Source organism: Micropterus salmoides, unplaced genomic scaffold (assembly GCF_014851395.1).
Source record: "Micropterus salmoides isolate LMB-PRFRI ecotype aquatic unplaced genomic scaffold, ASM1485139v1 Ms_hic_scaffold_10, whole genome shotgun sequence".
NCBI classification, from domain to species: domain Eukaryota; kingdom Metazoa; phylum Chordata; class Actinopteri; order Centrarchiformes; family Centrarchidae; genus Micropterus; species Micropterus salmoides.
This window is the reverse complement of record NW_024040041.1, coordinates 8,509,604-8,529,890: the sequence shown is the minus strand read 5'-3', so window position 1 is coordinate 8,529,890 and position 20,287 is coordinate 8,509,604. Positions and strand designations below refer to the sequence as shown.

General features: G+C 41.4%; 1 protein-coding gene across 1 annotated transcript in view; it reads right to left on the bottom strand.

Moving 5' to 3' along the window:
• Nucleotides 1–643: 643 nt before the first annotated feature.
• ntn1b (netrin 1b) overlaps nucleotides 644–20,287 on the bottom strand; it is a 43,222-nt gene continuing 23,578 nt past the window's right edge. The window contains exons 3-7 of the mRNA XM_038694382.1: nucleotides 18,576–18,764; nucleotides 13,334–13,483; nucleotides 11,305–11,358; nucleotides 8,945–9,019; nucleotides 644–3,197 (exon numbers count right to left, since the gene is read on the bottom strand). Coding sequence (XP_038550310.1) covers nucleotides 2,878–3,197; nucleotides 8,945–9,019; nucleotides 11,305–11,358; nucleotides 13,334–13,483; nucleotides 18,576–18,764 — 788 coding nt within the window. The 3' untranslated portion in view covers nucleotides 644–2,877. The remainder of the gene's footprint in view (nucleotides 3,198–8,944; nucleotides 9,020–11,304; nucleotides 11,359–13,333; nucleotides 13,484–18,575; nucleotides 18,765–20,287) is intronic.

Below are 20,287 nucleotides of genomic sequence, written 5' to 3'. Positions count from 1 at the left end.
CACCTCATCCGTCATAAATAAATAACATGGAACTTTCTGTTATGCTGGTCTTGCACATTACTATACCACACAACCTTGAATAATATACTGTATATAAATAACCATAAATTGTTTTTATTTTATTCTATTCTAATTTTAAATATTTCTATTCGTGTTCTGTGTGTAGCGTGAAAGAGGCTCTAACTTTCCTTTTTATTGTGCAGCCCTGTGATGTAGAATGACAAATGTACCTTAAACTATGAACCTTGAATACCCTTTATATACATATTCATCAAACTGTAATTTGTGGGCTGTAATCTAAAGTGTTGCTAAAGATGTCCTTCAATATAAATTTATGGGCTTTCCTGTTGGTAAATGTTTTATTGTATTTGAGTTATTAATACTATTTGATATACAGTTGACTTCTAATGTTTTGCAAGCAGATTTACAAAGTAGCTAGTAATTACAACTAACAAAATGTGTAAAGTAAAAAGTACCAATGCCTCAAAATTGTATTGGAGCACATTGTTTGATTAAATGCTGTCCCAGTAGTTTAGATGTCTGCGTGTGGTGGTGTGCAATAAAAAAGTCAGTCAGAAAATAATGACACTTTTGATCATGGAGTAGAAAATAATTAACAATTTCACATAATCTGGGATCATTCTCAGTTTTGTATTTTTACACAGCTTTATTTCAGATGAATTAATTTTCAGTTCTATCAGGCTGTTCAATAGCCAAACACGTATCAATACTTTTCATTACAGCCACCTACAGTTCAATGCAAAAAGTAAAAAATAAAAGGTCAAAAATAAAAACCACAAAAGCCACATTGTTTCATGTGTCATTAAATATATTCATTTGTGATAAACATAATATATTAGTATTACAAGACAGTACACAACCATTTGCAATGGACACTGCTAAACAACATTTACAAGCCAATGTATAAACACGAGCTGATAATTATTCCGATATCATATTTATGGAGAGCAGAAGTCTTTTAGGGAGTACCTTTCTGCAAATGCCTGCAAAACAAGTCAAAGTGTGTCGGTACAGATGTGTTGGCAGAGGCTTTATAAGTGCGTTGTAGTAGAAGACATACAGTATGATGCACAGAGTACTGAGGTGTCCACTTGTAATTATGTGTGTGTGTGTGTGTGTGTGTGCGTGTGTGCGTGTGTATGTGTGTGCACGTGAATGTGTTAATGTACTGCATGATTTTGTGTGAGAGAGTGTGTGATCCTCCGGGTGCTCACGTAAACATGAGACATTTCTCTGACATTCATTTATTTGTCTTTTCATTTATTAAGCCTCTAGTATTTAAAACTCTGGTTAAGTTCACATGGAAATAGATCTAGTTAATGTTTAACAAACAATAAAAAAAAAAGTAATATTATACAGCTTTGTAACATGTAGACAATCGGTCATGCCTTTTTGTTGAGTACCAAGTCTTGATAATGGAATCCAGTCCTCAAAAAGTCGCTTTGAGGTGACAAACTTTTGACACAGCGTGCTGAACGCACTGTACAATACACATCAGTGATATTTTATCACTCCACAGGTTATTTTCCCACAACACTGAATACTGTTTACAAATTAAATGTGTACATAATTCACAATCATTGTTAGCTATCAGTCACCTACAGTAAATAGTGAGCATGCATTATGTCAGTGGTATGAGGATTGCTTGATAGGTGCTCTCTTTTTTTTTTTTAATGAAGTGAGAGGGTTCACTTCATCAGTTCCCTCACTTGCAAATGTTTGGGACATCCAACATACATTTAGTCCTTTATTAGAATATAAACACTAAAGTCTGACTTATCTGCAGTTGTGACAAAGTTGAACAGGGTTGTTGATGTCAGCCAGAAACATAAGTCCATGCAGAACAGTCATCAGTGAGGCAAGCAGGGTTTGAACTATACAAGGGGTTTTTTTGCATCATATGGTACAGTATGTTTTTTAAATTCTTTTTTGGATGCCACTCTAAAAATGTGAACATATTTCATATGTTCTAAAACGTTTGACTAGTAAAAATAAGTGCATGATTGACATGTCTACTCTACATCTAGTTGATGCTATGGCACCATCTATTTAAAATAATGTCTATGTATGCACATATGGTTACTTTACATTGCAGAGGTCACAGCCACAACATACTGTTGATAGGTTAATAAGCGCTGAGCAAAGACTTGCTTGTAATGTGAAATCATTACAAAAAATGAGCAGAGGATCATTATGGCATTTTGTTCCCACAACACCAGTTGTTTCGCTGAGGTAACACTCGCATATGAGCAGGGAGCTCTCGGGCAAAATGGCACCTATTATATTTTCCACAGATATGAATAATTTCACAAGTTTTCACTTTAAGCTGTTGAAAAAGTTTATCTAAAGTTTGGCAGGTTACAAAAGCAACTTATCATACATAACTGGAGTCCCTCAGTGCCATGCGGTGTCTATTCGATTAACTAAATAATGCTTTACGCAGCACAGTGGAAATAGATCCTCTTAAAATACACAATGGTGATACAGTAGATGCATTGCTCTTTAAAACAACTGAACAAGGGACTGTGGAAAAAAAACCAGCGGCATCATGGGTAACATAGTCAGGATGTGACATATCTGTAACATTAGGTGCAAACTCTGCAATTACACAACAAAACAAACCTTGAAAGACAAACAGAACAACTGTAGAATGAGCTCCTTCACAAAAGTCCCTAGAAAACACTAAACTCTTCGCTCCAACTCAGAGCAGCAGCACTCAGTCCCCCATCTATCTTATACTCTTCCAGTTTGTTTTTTTCATTCATCCTCTCCTCCTCGTCCTTGCATTCATCTCAGTGGAGATGTTATTTTCCTTCCACCTCTCCCTCAACCTCTCTCTCTCCTCTCCAGCAACTTTTAGCACTTTCCCCTCTTTTCACGCTGTTGGAACTTCCTCAGCCGGCGGCCCCACAGGTCCTTCCAAGGGATGAGCAGGCTTCCCTTGTCTGCCACCACGCCACTCTGCCCGGGGGAATCGTCGTCTGTACCCAGGAGCAGGTATTTCCTCCCAGGCTTGATCTTTGGGCATTTGCAGGCCACGTCCTTGGCGCGCACCCACAGCAGCTGGTCCCCACGGCGGATGCGGTGCTCACCTTGTTTGTAGACAGAAATGATGTTGACGGTGAACTTCCACCACTCGCCTGCCTTGTCTCCTTTTAAAACGTGCGCTTGGACAGCTGGTGGAGGAGAAGAGGAAAGCTGGGGTTAAATCACCTACATGAACAAGTATTCCTATCATAAACTAGTGATTTTTGAGTACACCGTACATATGTACTCCTGGGTAAATAAATCCACATATTGAATCAGCTCTTAACACCTAAACACCACATGCTGCTGTGTTAAATAACATTCATTTTAAAATCACGTGATCTGAATGCATTTGGAACATGACGCTGATGAAGGGGTCCTTCAGATCATCTAACGGGGCTGTGGAGTGCATCCGCCAAATACAAAAGTTTGGGAACCACTGACATACTGAAAAACTATAACACCTTTGTGTGTGTGTGTTGGCATCTGTCTTCTGCCAACACTTTTATACAACATTGTATAAAGGTCCAGAAAAACCTGCTGTTTAAAGGTGACCCTGAAATGGCTGACTTTGCAGCGTGTCACTGGTCCCTCCTTTCATGTCTGATCGGTGAGCTTTCCTTGTTGTGCTCCTGAGCATACTCCCTATTACAGCAACTGTTGCCATAGCACTCCCCGTGCGAACACAAAGATCCCTGGAGAATATGTGAACACACACTCCCCTGTGAGGGGCAAATAAATACTTTTTCTTCATGTGGCCAAGCTGAGTTTGAGGAGCAAGAGGTGGATATTGGGTTCTTTTTAGGGGGGCAAAAATAAATGGCCAAAAGAGAGATTTTTAATAGTAATCATGTTGTTATATGGTTAGCACATCTGCTAACCATATAACCTCTGAAACAAATCCTTTCCAATTGGTCTATCAGGTGTTAAGCTGGACCACCGCAGGCTAAATCAAGCTAAACCTGGTAACTATTGGAACACTACTTGAAACAGTTATTTTCATACCAGGGAATGAGTAAAGCTCCCTTTGCAGAAGCTCCCCTGCACGGATTCTCCGTCAGACGAAGCAACTATTACTTCATCACTCTGATTGCAACAAGAGGCAAACAGCTCAACAGCGCTGGAGCTAATCTGTGCTTGAAGTGAATGCTCCGTGGGTTTGGCTAGGAATGTGCTAATAGTGTTTAAGTGTGTGGGTGGGTATGTGTGGGTTCGCTAACAATTGTAAGAATTAATCGAATCTGGAGAAGATTGGAAGAGATGATGGGAAAGACTCAAGATGCACTCAGTTGGATATGCATAGAACAAATCTTATATTTATCTATTTACATTCTGTCCATAACTTATTGAATGCTTAAACAATTACCATGATACTTGTTGTGCACACATACATCATGGTGGTATGGGACACTCGCAAGTTAGAAAATTACCTCAGTAATTTCAAAATCCAAAATGTATTTCCTTCTTATTTTATTCAAATAGCTAGGTGAGTTAGCCCTTTCTTTGCCTTTCTGGCTGAACATGATCACTTTCTGTGTTCATCAGCCATCCCCTATCGCTGCCAAGAATGAAGAGAACCGGAAGAGTGGGGTGTTTGAGTATGTGTGTCAATGCATGGTGTGAGCAAATTGCACACAATTTCAGAAGAAAGAAGGTTTGTTGGGCTGAGTAGAGCGAGCTCTCACAGCCCTGCCATTCATTGCAGCCCTCTCCTTCATCCAGACACATAAAGGGTGTGTGAGGGGGGGAGGGAGGAGGGGCCACTATTTGTCTTCCCAGCCACAGAAAAAGTTCCAGGAGAATCGGGATGTGTTTCCGACCTCATGAGCTATCCAGGTTCTGCTCCCAGAGCCCCATCCAACTTCACAGCGTGAGAATCCAGCGGAGATAGCGCTCTCCTCTCCAGGCCGAGGAGACTCGGTTACAGCATCCAGGCTCAGGCTCTCAGTCAGTGTCTGCCTCCTTTTCTTTCTTTCTCAAGTATGTTCTCAGATTGTGCAGTATACTTAAACACACACAAATCCACACGCACACACCTTCTGCCACTTGGTCTGAGCTAAATAGACACCAGAGAGAGACTGAGAGCACAGGGTCAAACAATCTATTACCAAATAGTGCATGCTGACACTGTTTGGTGAGACAGATGGTGAGAGAGAGGAGATAAGTGTGAGATGATAGTGCACTCGCACAACTGCTGCCAACCGAGCCTCTCTCACAGCCGGACGTCCAACTGGGTTTATCTTCTGTGGTCAGTGTGTTGCGGCTTGACACTGCATGCCACCAACAAGCAAGGGCTAATGAAATTAGAGCTCGCTTAATTACCGCACTGAGGCCCCAGTCCCCTCTGGTTATCAGCTGAGTGAATGATCAGGGACCTGTTACCCTTGGGTGAGCACAGAGGGGTGCCCAGGGAGGCTGGGGGGCCCTGCCTTTGAGCACTATCCCGGAGCGTCTGTAAACACGCGGCCCTTTGATTTATTGTCCTCCTGGTGGCAGGGAGAGGGAGGGTGCGTGTGTGCAGAGGAGGGTGTCAGGCAAGAATATAATCCCTTTGTGTCCGCTGTCTCCGTAGCTACGGCAGTGATGAAAAACAAAAATTGAATAAACAAAACATATTTCTTTCTCTCCCGGGGTGGCAATCCGTCACCGTCTGCCTAATTTACCACCTGTTTGTGCCCTAAGGAATGCTCGGCGCCGGCAGAGCGCACAACTGTGTTTAAACAGAGGGCCCCTTCCCGTGACCCCCCGGGGGCCTGCATCACCACTCACACATGGGGGTTGTGGCCCCCAAAGAACACAGAGGAGCCCCACAAAAGCAAGGCGACAGGCCTGAGAAATGAATTAGAGGCAGAGGGAATGCATGCTAAGCAATGATGTCTGCCATACTGCCTCAGTAGAATCATCTGCTTCCAGACTTTTCAGAGGAAGTTCAGAGAAAAACCAACAGGAACCGCCTGCTTTGCTTGAATCAGCCTGACTGATTTATAGACGCAGGGCCTGTCTCAGCTCTGATGATTAAGATTTAAATCAGTGGAAATATGAATAATGGCTGCACTTGGCGTCCTAGAAAAATGCAACAAATGGCCTGAATTACTGTCTACTCAGCTCTAAGGGGGAAGAAAATCTTATTTGGCCAATTTTCACTTGGATGCCGTTTAAAGTATATAAAGATGAAGTTTCAGCAATGATGATTTTGAATGGGAGACAAGCTAGTCCTCTCTAACACAAGGGAAGCTGTAAGGGTTCTAGCAGAGCTAATAGTGACGAACATTTACTACAATTGGTTAATGCACAAATTTACATTAAGAGTCTTTTGAAATCTGAATGACAGATACTCACTGATGATACAGCTCAAGGCAGACTTAGTAACAAAGACAAGTGTAGATTTTAATTCCAGAAACAACCTCTTGTTGCAAAAACCTGACTGAGAGGAGACTATATCATGTTCAGCATTGGATCTGCATCTAAGGTTTTTTTGAGATTTTTTTTTTGTCTTTGTGGTTTACAGACGTGGATCTACTGATAACAGATAAGCCATTATATTGCAGTGACTAATGGGACAGAAAATCTAAAGACAGGAGTGGATGTCGGTGCCATGTGAGTGAAAGTCGAGCTTCACAATAGGACAAAAAACATATTCTACTGCTGCATCTGTTATATTCCTATATTCTCCTGTGTCCTGTTACAGGTATAATAATCTGCTATTGTTTATGTTTGAAGTTTCATCAATCATGAAAACAAATTTGTTGACGTATTCTGGTGATACCAGCTTTTGAATATATAATTTCAGACCCTGTAATATGATATTTATTTGCCTGGCACTACATTGTTAAATGTATTTCAGCTGCACCACTTGTTCTGTGGATTAACTGACAACATAATGTGATGGCTGTGTGTTTTGGCTTCTCTTATTAGTATGGGATTTGCTCTAAAAAGTCTAAAAGTTTTTCCAAATGCTTCAGGCTGACTGAGCTGGACAAAGCTTTTCCACCATGTTTGTGCGGTCTCTTCCTCCTCTAGAGCGTCTACAGTGGTGCAGGTCCTACCATATGTTTACCATAGACAGACACTGACAGTTAACGCAGGGCTGAAGAAGTGGACAGAGCCAGGAGGTGCAGAGGCTTTTACTCAATACAATACATACAGATACAGAGGATAAGCAACACATCTGAGGAAACTCTCAGGTAAGTTTTGAAAATTACCTTCAGGAACTATTCATCTTGGTCATATTTATTTTGTGTGCGTTGCCAGCACCATTTTTAAAGTAACCCAATTGGTGTCACTCCCCTGTACCCAGATGAAGGAACTGTTCAACATTTGAGGAAACATGCCTGTTTGTGCAGGGGGAAACAGTCAGCCTGTCTTTGTCCAAAGGTAACAAAATCACACTTTCAGCACCTCTAAAGCTTACTAGTTAACAACTTATATCTTGTTATTGTTATTTCTTGGCAGAGACCAAGTCACTGCGCTAAGTAATAGTCTTGGAAGAAGACTAGAACAAGAAATAGCATGAATCCCCACGTCAAACAGTGAACTGACATTTTCACACTTTTATGCTAAGCTAAGTTAAATAGCTGCTGACTCCAGCCATGGCTGAGCAATTTTGAAAAAAATATCTAATTGCAATTATTTTGACTGATATTGCAATTGCGATGTGATTTGCGATATTGGAGGGAATGATCATTTTAAATAATTATTTTCATTTTCATTGAAAAATATACATTAAATGATTATGGTATGATTTCTGCAAGGTTCTGTACCAAACAACAGATGTCTGTAGAATATGATGTGCAGGCCAGGACATCGCTGCACCATGACAATATATGATATTTTGACACACACTTTGACTTTAACAAAAATTGCAGTAGGCCATATTGCAATTTCAAATTGTTTAGCTCTAACTCAAGCTACATGTTTACCTGACAGATAAGAGGTATCAATATTCTCATTTAAACTCTCTGCAAATAAACATATTTTCCAAAATTTCAAACTATTCCTTTAAGAAAGGCCTTGTCGACACTAATAGGGACGTTATTTACATGACAAACCACATTCTAGCCACACATGGATTTTCAGGACTTTTCCCACAACTTTGCAAAACATTATACTGTAGTGCTGGGTAAATCTTTATTTTCTTTACATTAGCAAACAACCACACTTACCAGGAACATCTGGTGTGTGGAGTGTGGCCAAATCTATAGACTATTTAAAAAATATGATTCTCTGTTTGGTCCCAGGAGAATTGGGCTCCTTTCTGTCGCTTCTGTGATCGAACTGTGATCTGCAATAGCTGATCAAAAAATACAGGTGTTTTGACTCTCTTTACATTGTATTTCTATTGTTCCATGATTCTACAAGCATTTAATAGTGATTTGAATGATGGTAAATGCTACCTGTTGCTAACAATAATTCCTGGATATTTGCATAAATACCCTCAATTGAATCTCTATTTTGTACTCTTGACAACAGAAAAACAGACATGTGTTGATGAAAATCTACTGAGTGATCAAATGAGTTGTATCAGCATACAAAGTAAGAAAATAGCGACAGAATGTTGGCTGACAGTCATGTGTACTGAAAAGCTCAGTTTTCTCTTTAAAGATTATCCACTCTGGAAGAGGTTTTTGAAAACCTTCATTTTCAGTGGTGGGAATTGTCAGTTAAGTGTAAATGGAAGCTCACAACAAAGAGAAAAGATGTGTTTTCAGATGAATCTGAATTTGCGGACATTGCCTCAGGCTGTGTACGTAAGTAAGTAAGCCATCACGGAGACACAAGAGAGCAGCACCAGGGTGAGGATTGGCTTTGCTCGGGATCTGATTAATTGAGACATCCGACCTCTTGACTGCTGACTGACGTCTGGCAGCACACATTCCTGCATATTGGACTCACTCACCATAGTCTTTTTTACAGTATTTCTTCATGGTGATCTTCATCTTTCCCTTGGAAGCTTTACAGTGAGATTCACAATCTAGGGAAAAGAGGTGAGAGGGAAAGAAAGAGTCAAAGTTAGATAGCAAATTTCATCCAGCAATTTGTAAAAAGCCTCTTATAAAAGTTGTGTCATCATCAGGCCAGGTTCCAGCTGGATGGACTTTAAATGTAAAATTTGTGCCCCCAGGGTCCCTAAGACGTCTTCAAAGTGCCACTGTGGAACGGATTATAGCTTACACAGATCCTCCTGTGTCTGTCAACACACTCCTACTATACCCCTTCCAACTTTTACACTGCAGCCCGTTCCCTCGTCAGTGTCCTGGCATGCATTGTGTGAGCTTTGAGGGCAACATAGGTCACCCCTGCACAAAAGAAGGTCATTGTGTGGGGGGGGGGGGTTAGCTAGTGACCTACCAAAAATTAGGAGGGACCCGTTGCAGCATCTTAGCCACATGAGGCGAGAAAGTGAATACACTAACAGTGGCCGAGGCTAAATGTTCTGTGGCCACCAGAGAAAGAAGCTCACAGACTTATGATTAATGTCTTGGCAGTATCCCTTTCACACCGGTGTAAGTGCATCTGGATTAGCTTGCCAAAGGGCTTTATCGATGGCCACTGCTGTTGCGTTGTCACTGCGCCAGGTACCTTTTGTAATGAGGGAGCTGGTAGTGGGACCAGAGGCCAAACTGAAAAATTGAAATCATTTGTTCCCTCCACTTTCCACTCACTGACACAAATTGGAACCAGATCATCTCTGAGTGTTGCCCCCCTCCTACTCCGCCTCTCCCAGAGCAATAAGCCTTGTGCTCTCTTTTTTTTGGGGGGGTGGGGGGGTGGGAAAGCGGGGCTGGGCAGTCTGAAGAGAAAGGAGGGGGCAGTTGAGAGAGAGAGAGGGGACCTTTCAGCTTGCCTGAATATGGACAAACTTCATTATTTCTTCCAGCCCTCTGTCCAGTCTTCCCCTTTCTTCCCCATTATACTCTGTGTGAATGAGGTTGCCTGGGTAATGATTGAGGAAGAAAAAAACGCCCCTCTCCTCCCTCTCAAAAAAAAAGAGCGGTTTGGGATGTGGGATGAGGATCGAATTCATGTATGTAGAGAAAGCATTTCTGGTGGAATGCCTGGCTGCTTTTTGGGATGGCAGGAGAAATAAGAAAAGAGGAAATCCCAAAGTAAATTAATTTGACGAGTCCATATCGAGCATGCCTGATTTCCATGTAAATGAAGTGCTGAGGGCGGGGGGGCCTCTTTATCTCCTGCTGGCCCCTGGGGGCCTTTATCAAACCTCCCTTTGATAGCTGACGTTGCCCATTAGCCCCTTAGCGCAATCTCCGCACTGGGCCATTACACCCACAGCTCTCATTAAGGTCCAATCTCCTGCTGCGAGGACAAACGCCCCCTTTGTGTTTCTCTGCAGCAGTGCCACGTTCATTCTGCCGGGTCCCTGGGGACCACACTGCTCCTAATTTGGAGGGTGGTGACACTGTAGAGTTTCTGACAGGAATCCAAACTCCACACAGCCTCTGCAGTCACTATAGTAGGAAGTGGGACTCACAACAAAGCTCAACGAAGTCAGTGGCGCCACTCTCATCAGACACTTATCGATGATGTGACTCAGCCTATTCAACCCAACCTGTATCATGGTGAAAACTACTTATATACTCAAATTTAATAAACACCTAAACAGCTAAGGCAACAGGTTTAGCCTGTTTGCTTCTGGCTAATTACATTTAGGAACAGTCATTCTAACCAGCCATTAAAGGACAGACACAGAAATTAGGCTAAAACTGCAGGTAAGTATTTTTGTTGCACATCGTCTAATGTCAGCAGTCCAACATGGAGACCCTTGTCAGAGCACATGAACAATAGGGTCAGGCAGGACTTCACTGTCGGCGCAGCCAGCCTTGATTGAAATACAAACTGGTGCAAATGAAGCATGTAATCAGATTAGGGCTGAAACCCTCGGGAGGCTGCTGAGCAGGCTGGGAATACAGGCAACAAGGCAACAGGGAGCACTGGCAAAATATCTGGAGTTTACATCATCGGCGGTCAGACCTCACTGACTTGTGTTTAGTTGAGGAGTGAGACTGTGAATGGATGCATGTGCTAGAAATGCACACATCATTACGTGTACGAAGAAGCAGTTTAATTGCACAGTGTTAAAGAATCTGTGATAAAATAACATTGGAAAACACATTAATTAAAAGAGCAATACCACTGAATTGAAAACAGAACATATCAGAGATAAATTACGTTAATCCAAGGGAGTTTTTACTTGTTTCATTGCCCTAAAATCAGCAGGATATGTACTGTGTTACTCACCTGACGGCTCCTCGTAGCTGCTGTAAGTTGCTGTCGGAGATGCAACTGGGATCTCTGTGACAAAGAGAGGAATAGATACAGATTTTACTTTGTAATCGTATTGCAATGCACACAGAATAAAACTTATGTGATGAGGTAAAATATGTGGCTCAATTTCCTGGTTATTCTCTGATGAGCAGAATTTTACCTCATGTGAAAAAACACAAAACATACACGAATTAAAGCTGAGTCTGACACACAGATGTGCTGAAAAATGTATAAAGACTGTGAGTTTCCTATTAATGTCCCGCTCCTTCCTGATTATGGTCTATTGTAGGTACAGAGAGCCAAGGCAACGGTCTTGTTAAAGTCGGAGCTGGCAGGGAGTTGGATAACACAAAACTTTTATATCATACTATTAAAACCAAAAAGACATTATCTCAAAAAATATATGAGAAACCAAATATATTCTGCTCTTTAAATCCCCATTTCCCCCAACGGTTACACTACATGTGTTACCTTTCTAACACATTTTAAGAATTCCTGTTCCAGCAGGTTCACAGGTTTAAATTATTGTTGTGGATTCTGGCCAAACGTAACGCCCTTATTTTGAAGTCCACAGGGACCAATGTCCAGTTTCCACACACAACTTTATCAGAAATGTCAACCTGATTAACATAGTGGACATTTGTTAGTGTGTACATGTCCTCCCAGACATCACTGTTAGGTTATCTGTTCATGCCAGCCAGCGACTTGATGCTAGTAGCTAAAGCAGCTACTAGCGACCCATCTCTGTTTCTGTGAGGTGTTGGCGTTTATTGCCTAGGGCCTGGAATCTGCAGGCAACAGATACAGCCAATAAACATATCAGCCATCATTCCCTTGGACTGATTCTGGGGATTTATTGTGAGACGGACCATTAACGGTGTTGAAAGCACACAAAGTCATGTTAGGCGAGCTGTAATGGTCTGTTTATCCAGGCTCTGGTTTAAACAGCCAAATATCTATCCAAAATATGAGTGTGAGCCATGAATTCATGCATAACAAATGTCCTGCCCTTTTCAGGTCTTGTCCCAAGGCACTTATCAGGATTTGTTATCGCTGATGGAGTCTAGGTAACAAAGCTTAGACTGATTGGGCTAAACCAACCACTTGTTTATTTCTTGTTGTTTAATATTTATGTATTTTATTGTCTTTTAATGTGGGTATCTTGTCATGTGTTCCAGACTGTTCCAACTCTTCAATTTCTTATGTGTCTCTGTTTTTCTGTAAAGTGTTCTTGGACCACGTAACTGCTGATATTACACTTGACTTGACCAACTTGACTAAAGGCATGAGTGTTTTTTTCATCAAGTTGAACTTTAATGAACTCTGACCCAATGGATTTCCATCGTTGACCAATAGTGAGCCATCATGACAGAGCCGAAAAGAGGAACGGCGAGCCGGATGCCATAACGGCTTATGTGTCACTATCAACATTTTTTAAGCTCCTTTGCCAGAGAAGCATCTTTTGAATACTGTGTGAACATATCGTCCTGTTAGCAACCAAGTTTAAAGTGAAAATGGTGTATAATGGTGAACAAAATTCCAGGCAGGGAAAGTAAAAACAGAGAGAAGGTCCAGGAGCGATTGTGACCAACTAGTTAGCTCCCAGCTGCAGTAGTTAGTTCACTAACTAGCACTGCGAGTAATCCCTACGCCAACAAGCTTCTACAACCAAATATTTCATAAAGACACACAGAATAATTTTGCTGGTCCTTAAGTGTGTATCTGAGCATGAGCAGCTGATCTTGATCAAGTTTAAAATAACTTTTCAGCTTGACTTTCTAGCTTTCAGCAGTAGCTGAATTTTATCATTTATAAAGAGGTCGGTATCAGGTTGTCTTGTCTATCACTGCCTTTTTAGCTACAGTTAATTTTATGTATATGACCTGTTAACCAATTAACTGTCAGTTAACTATTTATCAACTATAAACTATCCCTCATGAAAAAGGTGTACCAGATGACCAGGATTAACATTCCCTGTAAAGGTGGTAGAAGTCACCCTTACTTATGCAGGGGGCGATGGGAGAGCGGCTCTGCTGGTAGCCCTTGGCACAGCGGTTACAGGTGATTCCTGTCACTCCATCCTTGCAGGGGCATTGGCCTGTTGTCTGGTTACAGGTCTTCCCTGCTGCTCCAACTGGATGGCAATCACATGCTGTGTGAGGAAAGGAGAAGGGAAAACAGCACAGGAACATCAAGCTAGATTGTACACAAGTAAACTTGTGATTTGAAAAATGAGAACACGGGCAGTTTACAAAGACAGTGCCATTACAAAACAAATATCAAGTTTCAAATGACTACAGTTACTATTGGATAACTATGACCTGGATGACTGAGAACCTTCACAGACAAATGACTACAGTATGTCTCAGGCCCGTCCTCTGCTGCTGACTCTACATATTCCATACAGTAAAAAGTAATCTTAGCACTAAACCCTAGTGAGAAATCATTGATATTAGAGCAGGCTGTGTTTTCCTTCCAGACCATCACAGATGGGGAACTGGGCCTTGCACCAGCATAAAACCTCAATCAAATTACACTGCTTCCCTCCACCCATAATGGCCGTAGGATTCTTCATTAGGTCTGCTCTGGAAGGCACGCAGAAGAGTAAATAACTTGATTAATCATAGTATTTCACTGCGCACAGTATCGCCCTACTGCGTGTATAAATGTATATATTCTGCATGTGTGTTTGAGCTTCTTGAGAGCAGGCTTTGTGTCCTCTGCAGAGTTGTGATCAGACAGATTGTGTGCTCTTCAGATTGAGTTTCCAATGTAAAGCTTTTTGGCAAAGAGTCCCTTGCCTGAATAATGTTTCCCATTAATGGACGAGTGGAACGCACTTCAAAGTCTGTTTAAGCTGTTAGTTGGGGGGATCGCAAGTTAAATGTGAGAAATTTGTTCTGTGTGTGTGTGTGTGTGTGTGTGTGTGTGTGTGCGTGTGTGTGTGCTCTGCCAAACGTTTACTATAAAGCCAGTGTTTGAAGTGGAAGCCCAGCCTCCCTATTAGCTCTGCATGTGTTATATGTACCAGCAGAGTAATTTGAAATTTGCTTGAAGTGGTCCAGTAGAGGTTGGAGTTGCTTTTAGTTGGAATTTATGGAGCTTCATGAACATAACAAGATGCTTATTAAATCTTTTTATTTTATTTTTTTTTCTAACTTCTTTGTTTTTGTTCTACTTGATTTGTATCGTTAAAGCTTCTTCCAAGTGTATTTGTTGAAATGAAATGAAATAAAATGGCGAATTCTTTCGGGATCCAGTTAATTTCCTCTGAGAATTCAATATAAGTTTGTTAGTGATGGAGGGATGTTTAATGGAAATTACAAATGCAATCAAATGATCATCACATAACGCAGATTACAAGAAGTAGCAATGTAGAAAAATCGCAATGACGTGCTATGGAGAAGATTTGAGTCAGTCAAACCATTTCTACCAACAAAATCTTCTTCTGGCTGCTACTTTGCCGTTTTTATCTACCAAAAATAAATGAAATTAAATCTGAAAAATAAACTCTCTGTTTGCTCGGTCATGTTTATACTGTGGGCGTCAACTTCTAAGGCTTTTACCAATAATATTTCAGGGTGGGATCAGAACAATAAAATTTAAAATATAAAGTTCAACATTATGAAGTCGCAGTCTGGGCCTATTTTTTAAAGCAACCGATTCAGAAACATGCTTATTTGTATCCTTGCCGAGAGTTACATGGGAAAATTGATACCACTGTCATTTCTGTCTAGTAAATGGACTGAAAACGTACAGGTTCTCCAGAAGTAAGAAAACCTTTAAACAGCCTTTAACAACACCATTTCCCCAAAACCCTACACCCTTGAGGGTTAAATGTCACAGCTAGTGGCTAGCTCAGACATGTCTGTAATGAACTGTGTACATGTTTTTAGACAGCATTACAGCTAAGACGTTGGAAATTAAAATAGAAGAGAGTGTTGGTGACTTATCGATATAGAGCAAACCAAGCTATGACGACTTAATTACAAGTGCTGCCAGGCTGTAGTTTTCTTGCATGCTAACAAAGTAATTGTTAAATCACAAACTTATTATTGCAAGTGATCTAGTAGATGGCAATTTGTCTTAGAACAGGACCCTAAACCCCAGGAAAACACAAAATTTTTTAGAAAAACAGATGAAAGTAATGCTGAATGAGAGATCGCAGAATGAAAGAAGCTGGAGGAACAGAGGTTAGTCCAGCCGTGACTGTGTGACTTTGGCTTTCTATAAGGCTACAGCCAGGAGACACTTAGCTTCGTATACTGTCTGGCACATGACCCCATGTAAAAACGTGATATGGTCTTTAGAATTTTATTTTTGTAAATATAAAAGATATTAAGTGTTAATTAGTGAGCTTTAGAAGTGCTTGAATGCGGATCTTTGGACAGATCCAGGCTAGCTGTTTCCAGTTTTTGAGCTAAGCTAAGCAGCTGCTGGCTTCATATTTGTCAATCTTCTCATCTAACACACTGTGACCATTTACTTTACATTAAATGTGACATACTGAATAAAGATAATAAATAAATAAAATGTCACTGTCAGTTTTGTATAATTTGTAATGTCAGGCAGACTGACGATATCTTTCGTACCTCAAAGTCCCCTAATGCAAACCACAGCCTCACTGCCTTAGCAGGGGGTCCTACAAACTGGACACATTAATTAATTGCAGAGGGGGACCTGTGGAGCTGAATGGTTGCTGAGGGGTTCGGAGGAGTGCAGTTCAGTGAACCATGTACCAGCTTCATCTCTGTGGACTCGCTGTGCCTAGTTAAAGTCTTAGACTGCCAAACGTATGAGGGGATGGGGGGAAAATAACAAACTGTTGGGGGGGTGGGTGGACTATGGTCCTCCAAGAGCCATGTTTATACTGCGCTTGATGAGGGGTGAAGTTGTTAATCTGGAAAATAAAGCATGAGGCATTCCACGCTGCCACTGGAGATGTAGGCGCTGCATAGTGCAGAAGAGCCATTTTTTTCACTAAACCTACAACTATTAAGCGAATCGTTGAGAGGACATTTTGTTGAGATGTGGAGTGTTGGCGGAGGGTGGGAGGGGTCCAAGGAACAGGGAATGAAAGCAGACTTCCTCCTGGCTATGTTGGCACAGTGCTGTATTTCCTGTCCAACAACAGCAGAGTGGGATGGTTGGCTGATTTGAACAATAAATATAGTGGTTTCTAACTGATGTCACATCACCCTGTTTCTGTCACCTGAGGAGAAAGGCAGTAATCAGGCTGTTTGGGTTTGATCCCAGAGCACCGGCCTGGGTATATGGAGGGATGGGGAGAGGGGCTTGAACTTTTTAAGTTACTGATCCAGCAGTTTGGAAAGACTTTGCAGAGATCTATGGATGTTGCTACATCATTAGGCAAAGTGAGAACCTCTGTTACACTAACCTGCTCCCAGCTCCATCCCCCTGAACCTAACCACACCCCAAATATAGCTTGTGAAAATATTTATGCTGGCAGAGTGAAACAAAGCTGCAAAGAACCATTTGTCTTCTTTTTTTTTTGTAGCTATACAGATGATCTATCAAGCTTGTGTTCAGCACAACACTGCCACATGCAGTAAATCGATCCCAGCGCTTTGTTTGAGAGTGATCTCCGTCTCTAAAATAAAACTCTTTTGTTGGCCCTGCTGCCTTTTCTTTCGTTTCATGCAAGTTGAATGAGTCAGCGTGAATTAGAAGGGGGGGACTGTTGTGGCATGCAGTAGGAAATATCATGTTGCTGTCCCTGCGTTTGAATAGCCAGCGGTATACCAAGGATAGGGGCACCGGAGGATAGGCATCCTGAGACCCTGACGCCAGCCAATCATAGCTCAGCTGTGGATGTTTCTCAAGACCGCAATATGTGCATCTGCCCATACTCACTCATTTGTCATTAGTATGTGGTAAGAAATTACAAAGTGAATGTACAATAGCATCAAATTTTGTAAGCAGCGTGCAGAAGTACTGCCATAAAATCTGTAATCATTTGAAACATGTTTTTTTTGTTGCTGTTGTAGTTAATTTTCCCCATATAAACAGACTATAAACAGACTTTCCCTCAAAAAGTACATCATCATCTCACATTAATGTCTACTTTGTAGTCAAACATACTTTCACATAGACAGACACAGGCACAAATATGTAGCAGCATTTTTTACATCTGTGTTATTTTGCTGGTGAGTGACAGCAGTTTGTTTTCTCAGGGCGTCAGAGCCTGTCTTTACTCCCCGAAGTGCTGCGAGACAGAAGGAGCTCAGCGTTTGTCCCCCCCCACACATTAATCCTGAGCCGCTCAGTCTCAAACCTGACGTATGTGCTCGCACCTGTGTGTGAGTGTGTGTGTGTGTGTGTATGTTGTTTTTTTGTGCCTATGCACTGTCATGTAATTATGAATAGGGGAGAGGGACGATTAGCGAGTTGTTTCCACTGCTCAGTTCTGTGGATCAGGTCACATCTCTGTTCTGTTTGTTATGTTTGCCTTGTCAGGGATCCCCAGAGGACCCTAAATAGCTTGAGAGCTGCACGGGTCAGTTCACTGACACCGAGACAGGTGGGCGCTTTTCTCCAAAACTTTTTAAAGAATTCCTTTAATGCCTGAAGTGTGAAACAAACAGTGTTGGAAGAAGGACAGAGATCCTTCCTTTATAATCCATTACAAGTTAAAGTCCTCCGTTCAAAACTCCTCCTCAACTGAAAGTACAGAAATATCAGCTTAATCTAACAAAAGTAAAGGATCTGGTTGCAGAAAAAAAGTGATTGATCTTTTATTATATACCTTATTATTCGATAGTTAATACTAATGCATTGATGTGTAGGTAGTATTTTACTACAGTAGCTGATGGTAGAGCTACTTTGAACTGCGATGTTTTAGGTGGTACAGGTCAGGTCCCCTCCAAAGGGCCACAAGATAAATCTAAGGGGTCGTGAGATGATTAAGGGGAGAGAGAAGAACAAAAACAATATTTGTGTTTATATTATGGACTTTTCTCTTTTCTGTAAGCTGTTTTTTCTTTGGTGGAATTGCAAACGTCTCTTACAGTATGTTTACATGCACTTCAGAAACCAGGTTACTCAGAGGAACAAGAGGCCCCAACTAGACAATACTTTTTGTGGTTCAAACAAGTGTTTAAAACATAACCACCAACTGTTGAATCTAATGCCAATTCTTTTATTTAACCAAAACTGACTGTAAGAACACTGAAGACTGTGCACAAATAACATTATAACATCCAGGCTTGGTCATATCCTGTTACCTTTGCAAGCTCTCCGGTGAGAGATGGACTTGGTCATGTCCCTGTAGTATCCCTCCTTGCAGTAGTGGCAATGGCGTCCCGCTGTGTTGTGACGACAGTTGAGACAGACGCCGCCACTTCTCCGGCCTGACAGCTTGTACAGCTCCATGTTGAAACGGCAGCGACGGGCATGCAGGTTACAGTGGCAGGCTGAGGAAAGAGAGAGAGAGGTAGAGACGCTGATCTTCTACCATGACATTTTGCAGATCAGCTAGTCGCAATGTGAAATAATACATTCAGCGCTCGAATTTAAACAATCCCATGTGGCACTGTTGTCATGTGAAATCCATGTAACTCCAGTTTTGCTAATAGTCATGTTTTCACTCCAGTTGCATGGTTACTTAGTCCCCTGTCAGTTGAGAAACTCCAAACTCTTAGACCTCATGAAACCAAATGCAGTGTCATCAAGCTGCAAAACAGCGCTGTTTTTCTTAGCTCCTGAAAAAGCTGATATTGGAAATATGAGCTTGTTATCTGACATTGATGAACTCAGCACACAGTGTTTACAGATCCATCCTAATTGCAATTTGTAGTGCAAAGCCAAATGCAGTCGGTTGAGATCCTGAGAAAATGCATTTACTTGGAAGACATCCCAAAGTCTCAATCTTGTCTCAATCAAGTTTGTCATGTTAAGACACAACAGGTTATTGAAACAGATGGCGTGGCTTGGCCTGCTTTAGTCTTGAGCATAATGGAGCCTCTAAAAGAAATTTCCCGGTTCAGACTCTCTTTCGCTCGGCCACCTGCTTGTGAATTTAACCTCTGAACCCTGGTGATGTCAGGCAGGAAAACTTTCTTCCGTTCTCCCACACATCTGAGTCTGGTGATTTATTGTCATTGCTATTTTCTCTCGTTAATATTGACTCCAAAGTTCATACTGCTCACGCACTGATGCACTGCCACAATTTCGCTTAAGGAACCCGTACCCATGTTCAATATTAGATTATATAATAAATAATTACATAAATTAATTGTGTAAAATATATAATTGAACTAGGGGATGTTTACCCCCTGTGACATGCGGCCTAGGTGTGAGTGTGAATGGTTGTATGTCTATGTGTGGCCCTGCAATGGATTGGCGCCCGATGTCAGCTGGGATTGGCTCCAGCCCCCCGCGACCCTGTAGCGTTTGACGATGGATGGATGGATGGATGGATGAATGGAGTTTTAAATCCAAATGCTTTTTTAAAAAAACTGTTACACGTCACTTTTTAACACAGTGTTTCTCTCACCAGCCCCTCACCTATGGCTATGAGACTGAGCCAGTTAGCTCCTGTTAGCTAGAGCAACAACAGCTGTTAAAGAAATTCTGAGTAAACCAACTACATGCTGCTGAAATTAGTGTAACTATATCTCTCCCTGTATTTAGCTTATCTATCTATCCAGCAAACTATCTGGGTGGGGGCATTATTATTCAGCATTAAAGTGAAGAGCCAGTGTTAGCATTGTTAGCTAGCTCCTGTTGGCATAAGTGACCACAGAAATGACTTGATTCTGAAGAGGAAACTTTAAGTAACCAGCAAATGTTAGCCCCTGGCTCTTTACTTTGATGTAAAGTAAGTTATTAATCTAGTCTTCCTAGCTAGTTAATATTAGACAGCGAAGTGGGTAGCATCCTAAACTAGATGAAACACCAGGAGCTAGATATTTTATTCAGATGTAACTTCAGTATT